The sequence below is a fragment of the Monopterus albus genome, unplaced genomic scaffold (genome assembly GCF_001952655.1).
Source record: "Monopterus albus unplaced genomic scaffold, M_albus_1.0 scaffold469.1, whole genome shotgun sequence".
Lineage (NCBI taxonomy): Eukaryota > Metazoa > Chordata > Actinopteri > Synbranchiformes > Synbranchidae > Monopterus > Monopterus albus.
Window position 1 is genome coordinate 16,978 of NW_018128349.1, and position 6,197 is coordinate 23,174.

Consider the following 6,197-nt stretch of genomic DNA (forward strand, 5'->3'; position numbering starts at 1 on the left):
CTTCTCTTCAGGATTTTTCCAAACTTTATACCTTTGAAATATTTAGGTTATTTTAAAGATTTTGCCCCATTCATTTGAATGGGAAAATTCTACTTCAGCATACTTTCAGCTATTTCAGATAGCAAAATATTAAGCTCTTCAAGGACATTCATGCTTCTCTTCAGGATTTTTCTAAACTTCATACTTTTCAAATATTTAGCTTAATTTTGAAAATCTTGCCCCATTCAAATGAATGGGGAAATTCTACTTCAGCATACTTTTGGCTATTTCAGGTATCAAAATGTTCAGCTCTTCAAGGACATTCATGCTTGTCTTACGGGTTTTTGAAAACCTTATGCTTTTGAAATATATAGCTTTATTTTGAAAGTTTTGCCCCATTCAAATGAATGGGAAAATTCTACTTCAGCATACTTTCAGCTATCAAAATGTTCACCTCTTCAAGGACATTCATGCTTCTCTTCAGGATTTTTCTAAACTTCATACTTTTCAAATATTTAGCTTAATTTTGAAAATCTTGCCCCATTCAAATGAATGGGGAAATTCTACTTCAGCATACTTTTGGCTATTTCAGGTATCAAAATGTTCAGCTCTTCAAGGACATTCATGCTTGTCTTACGGGTTTTTGAAAACCTTATGCTTTTGAAATATATAGCTTTATTTTGAAAGTTTTGCCCCATTCAAATGAATGGGAAAATTCTACTTCAGCATACTTTCAGCTATCAAAATGTTCACCTCTTCAAGGACATTCATGCTTCTCTTCAGGATTTTTCCAAACTTTATACCTTTGAAATATTTAGGTTATTTTAAAGATTTTGCCCCATTCATTTGAATGGGAAAATTCTACTTCAGCATACTTTCAGCTATTTCAGATAGCAAAATATTAAGCTCTTCAAGGACATTCATGCTTCTCTTCAGGATTTTTCTAAACTTCATACTTTTCAAATATTTAGCTTAATTTTGAAAATCTTGCCCCATTCAAATGAATGGGGAAATTCTACTTCAGCATACTTTTGGCTATTTCAGGTATCAAAATGTTCAGCTCTTCAAGGACATTCATGCTTGTCTTACGGGTTTTTGAAAACCTTATGCTTTTGAAATATATAGCTTTATTTTGAAAGTTTTGCCCCATTCAAATGAATGGGAAAATTCTACTTCAGCATAAAATGGGATAATTGTATATCTGATCCTTTTCAGACCAGTAACAGGGTAAGGCAAGGTAGTTTGCTGTCCCCAATTTTATTTAACTTTTATATGAATGATCTCTCAAAAAAGTTAAGTATGTGTAGAACGGGTTGCATGGTTGGAGGTGTTGTAGTGAATCATTTAATGTATGCAGATGACCTTGTGGTATTTAGTCCTAGTTCCGCAGGTCTTCAGCAGCTCTTGAATGTGTGTTCTGTATTTGGAGATCTTTATGATGTTAAGTATAATGCTGTTAAAAGTGTTATTATGATATGCCACTCAAAAGAGGACAAGTCCCTTGTATTTCCTTTTTTTAAGCTATCTGGTAATATTTTAACCATATGCAATGAAGTTAAGTATCTGGGTCATATTATAAATGATTGTTTGACCGATGATGGGGATATGTATCGGCAGTGCCGTATGTTGTATGTGCAAGCAAATGTATTGGCGCGGAAATTTGGTTCATGCTCGGATGGGGTAAAATTGACTCTATTTAGAGCATATTGTTCCTCTTTGTACACTGCCCACCTATGGTTTAATTACAAAAAAGACAGTCTTTGGAAATTGACTGCGCCTTGAGACTATTACTGAAAAGGCCTAGATGGGTGAGTGCCAGTGAATTGTTTGTGTCACTACGAGTTAGTACTTTATCAGCTGTTTTAAGAAACCTGATGTATAAATTTATCTGTCCCTTGAATAGCTCTGAAAACCATATTGTTTTGTTGTTGACTAACGCTGCATATAGTGACATGCGATATACATCAGTACTCTGGAGACGCTGGTATATTTGCCTCTTAACCCTTGTGTTCTGTTAAGGATCATAAAGAGATAGTAGTGGACTGGTTGTTGTTTTGTGGTGGTTTTTATTTTTCATCGTTTTATTTATTGTTGTTTTTTATTGTTTGTTGTGCTGGTATATTTGCCTCTTAACCCTTGTGTTCTGTTAAGGATCATAAAGAGATAGTAGTGGACTGGTTGTTGTTTTGTGGTGGTTTTTATTTTTCATCGTTTTATTTATTGTTGTTTTTTATTGTTTGTTGTTTTTTGTTGTTTGGAGTCTGGACCTTGAGACTGCAATAAAATTTCTATCTATCTATCTAATATTGTATTCTGTCTGTTTCGATTTATATTTATGTTCAAAAAACATTTCATTTTAGTCTGTTCAATAAATTTTTATCCTGTTCGGCTCGCGACCTAAAGTGTGCTTTGAGTTTTGGCCCCCTGTGCGATTGAGTTTGACACCCCTGCTGTAGAGGATGGAGGCGCCAATCCCAGCTGATGTTTGGCAAGAGGCATGGTACGCACTACACAGGTCAGCAGTCTATCACAGGGCTGACGATATCCTGTAGAGACAGACTACGATTCACATTCACACCCATTGACAGTTTAGTGGCACCATTTAACTAACCTGCATGTCTTTGGACTGTGGGAGGAAGCTGGAGTACCTGGAGAGAACCCGTGCAGGCACAGTGAGAACATACAAACTCCACACAGGAAGGCCCCTGGTCACAGATTTAAATAAAGAATATTTGGTTAGTGTTCTTTTTAACAATCCTGCATGTTGAACACTCATACAGTTTTACACAATGACACCTTGAAATGGCCCAGTACAGTCACAGTCCTCTATACATGGCCACTGAGCAGCTCTGTGGCAGCAGTTATGATCTATAACTATCTGTTGTAGAGGAGTAGTGGCTCTTGTTTTCTCATGTTGAATGTCCCCTGTGTTGCAGGTAGAAAATTTCTTCTGCATGGGCTCTCCTCTGGCTGTTTTCTTGGCATTGCGAGGGATCCGACCTGGAAACAATGGTGTGCAGGATCACATTCTCCCCACTTCTATCTGCAAACGCCTCTTCAACATATTCCACCCCACAGACCCTGTGGTGAGCTACAGTACCCACAACTGCATGTGTCATATCACTGTTGCCCACTTTGGTGATTTTTATGAGCTAGAGGAATGTATTTTTGTGAAAAGAAAGAAAAAACTGAAACAAAACCTTTCAACAGATAGCATCTGTACTTGATGTTGTTAACACAAAAAATAAAGAAAACTAAATGAAAAGCTGGCAATTACATATAATTTAACTGCAAAAAGAACATTTAAGTAATGTTGTGAGAAAGTAATCTTCTCAAGCATTTGATTGTTTCTTTCAGGCATACAGATTGGAACCGCTTATCTTAAAGCACTACAGTAACATTGCACCTGTTCAAATCCACTGGTAAGGCATGTGGTTGCATGAGAGCTAATATTTTTATTCATGAATTATTTTGTGAATTTATCAAACCAGTAGATCCTGTGATGGCATGAATTATTTCATATCCACAGTTTCTGTCTGTTTTCTTGTTAATCTGTTATTAGTGAAATTATTTTGTTGCTGTAAACATTTTAAAAGTGGTATAATAAGCTTAAAATTGAATCAATTAATATGTTACATTGTTTTTTGTTATTATATAACCCAGCAATGATGGAAACTACAGTATGCCTAGTGAAGTTAGAGTGTTAAGACAGAATGATGACTACATTTGAGCAAACTGACGTTGTGTGGATATGACGTGCAGGTACAACACCACCAGCCCAACACCGTATGATCAGATCCGGCCTACACTGCTCAATCTCCCAAAGGAGGCCGCTTTTGTTTCAGACTCAGAGAGCATCACCAGCCCCTGTACCTCCCCGCCTCAGGCCCGCCGGCACTACGGAGAGTCCATTACCAGCCTGGGCAAGGCCAGCATCATGGGTGAGCACATGGGGAGGGTTCCGCTGGTGTGGATGGCATGAACACTTTAAAAGTTTCAAAAATACAAACAAACGTGAAAAGACCTGTGATGGATATGAAAGCCAACTGAAAATCAGCCAAAATAGTGTACCTGATCTGGGCTGAGAGAAACAGGAGCTGCTTGTACTGCTGATACAGTAGCAAAGGAAACAGTGGACAGTGATCTAAACAAATCAATAGAAACAATTAGCTTCTATCCCCTGGACTGACAGCATGACATTCCTTTTCCTTCCTGTGTCAGATGTTGAGTGGAAACTAAAAGCACATTATAGGCTCCTACTCTACACATCAGACACAGATGAAGAAAGTAAAAACGGTACTTTCTTGATATATATTTTATAAAGGCTATTCAGCGTCATTCATTTTAGTACCACTTATCCTGTTGAGACTCATGGGCTGGATTCCATTTCAGCATGCATCGTCTGAGAAGCAGTGTATCCTCTGGACTGTGTATTACAAGATTTACATACATAAACTAGCATTCATAGCTATGGGTCATTTAGACTTTACAGTTCACCTAACTTACAGCAATCCAATACAGACACAGGGAGAACATGCAAACCACCCACAGCCATCTGACTATGAGGTGACAGCACCATCCACGGGGCAGCACTGCCGCCCCAACTATTATCTCTAGATAAACCTTTTAGGATGTGAACCTATTACCCATTACTCTGGATAAACTGAAAATAAATTAAAAGGTTAGCACAGCATCTCCACCAACAGTTGCTAATCAGTAACTAGCTGAGCTTTAACCTCATACCTCCCTCCCAATATGCCACCTGCCTCAGGTTATGTGTGACTTCCTGCTCTTGCAGCACAGTCTAATAACACACTTCTTCATATCTATCAGTGATGCTTAGTGTGGTCCAACAGACATGAGAGTTTAAACCAGCAGAGGTCAGTGAAACACTGCTGTTCAGCTTGCTGTTACTCCTTAACCAATAGCTGGCATTTTCATCAAGCTCAGTAGAACTGCATGATGCACAATGATGCAGTTTAGATTCATTCTGTTGATAAATGAACTCAGCTTGTTAAGGATGATGTACATATTTCAGATGAATACATTTTATGATGAATCCTACTGTCCTTCAGGTGCCGCAAATCTTGGAAAGGGAATCGGAGGAATCCTGTTTTCCCGTTTTTCCCGTTCCAGTGGCCAGGTGGGTGGAGTGGAGGAGGAGCCATCAGATTGTGAGAGTGGAACATCTGAAGTGGAAAACATGCCAGAAGGAGAGGAAAGTGCAGCTGTGGCAGAGAGTGAAGAGAAGGACAAACAAGTAGAGGTGGAGAGGAGGGAGGTGGAGCCTGCTATGTCCAGGTCCACTTCAGCTGTCATGGACAGCACATCATGTAAGTTCTGTGCTTTTGGTGAGTAACTCGAATATAGAGTGTCAAAGGTGTGGACTCACTGGACTTCTAGATAGTCTTCTTGGGTGCAGACTACTAATTCATGGCTGTGAAGCATAATAAAGTGGAAGCATCTACAGGCTATAATCCAAATATGCAATATCTGATTTTGTTCAGTTATATTTTTTGATGTGTACATTTTATGACATGTGACTCCCACACTGTAGCTGGCAGAAAGTTCCTAAAGTGTCCATCCTGACTGCAGCTTTTTGTCACTGTCCCCTGCTCCCATGGCACAAATGCAGAATATACACAGACTGGAAATTTTTGAAAGGTTATATAGCAAGGATGGTCTAGCTAAAATAAACAAAAATTTTTTTTTGGGCTGAGGGGTTTGATTGGAATATTAGCAGTGTTAATGCTCCTTGGTACCCTCCTGCACAGTGCTTGAAGTGGGGGTCAAAAAAGTGCCGGTACTCCTCTTATTGCCCTTATTGGGGTGGGTGGGGTGAATATTCAGCCTATTGTATTTACAGCCTATGCTGCCCCAAACTGACCAAATAATAAATAAGGATAAGGATAATCAGGATAATCACCCACCTCCTTGAACCGCCACCTTATTGTGGTGGAGGGGGTTTGAGTACCTGAGTGATCCTAGGAGCTATGTTGTCAGGGGCTATATGTCCCTGGTAGGGTCTCCCAAGGCAAGCAGGTCCTGGGTGACGGGTCAGACTAAGAGCAGTTCAAAAGCCCTTTATGAATAGATTAAAATCAAGGACCGTGACGTCGCCCGGCATGGCACAGCCGGGGCCCCACCCTGGAGCCAGGCCCGGGGTTGGGGCTCAAATGCGAGCGCCTGGTGGCCGGGCCTCCCCTCACGGGGCCCGG

At 39.8% G+C, this 6,197-nt stretch overlaps 1 protein-coding gene across 2 annotated transcripts in view; it reads left to right on the top strand.

The window, feature by feature from the left end:
- Positions 1 to 1,180: 1,180 nt before the first annotated feature.
- Positions 1,181 to 6,197, top strand: part of LOC109952524 (phospholipase DDHD1-like) — an 11,296-nt gene continuing 6,279 nt past the window's right edge. Inside the window, exons 1-5 of one of the 2 annotated variants that reach the window (XM_020587651.1) lie at positions 1,181 to 1,787; positions 2,916 to 3,065; positions 3,337 to 3,401; positions 3,742 to 3,920; positions 5,055 to 5,312. In XM_020587651.1, coding sequence (XP_020443307.1) covers positions 2,934 to 3,065; positions 3,337 to 3,401; positions 3,742 to 3,920; positions 5,055 to 5,312 — 634 coding nt within the window. In that variant the 5' untranslated portion in view covers positions 1,181 to 1,787; positions 2,916 to 2,933. Of the gene's footprint in view, positions 1,788 to 2,434; positions 3,066 to 3,336; positions 3,402 to 3,741; positions 3,921 to 5,054; positions 5,313 to 6,197 lie in introns of those variants that run through there. The other variant, XM_020587650.1, reaches the window with a different exon arrangement.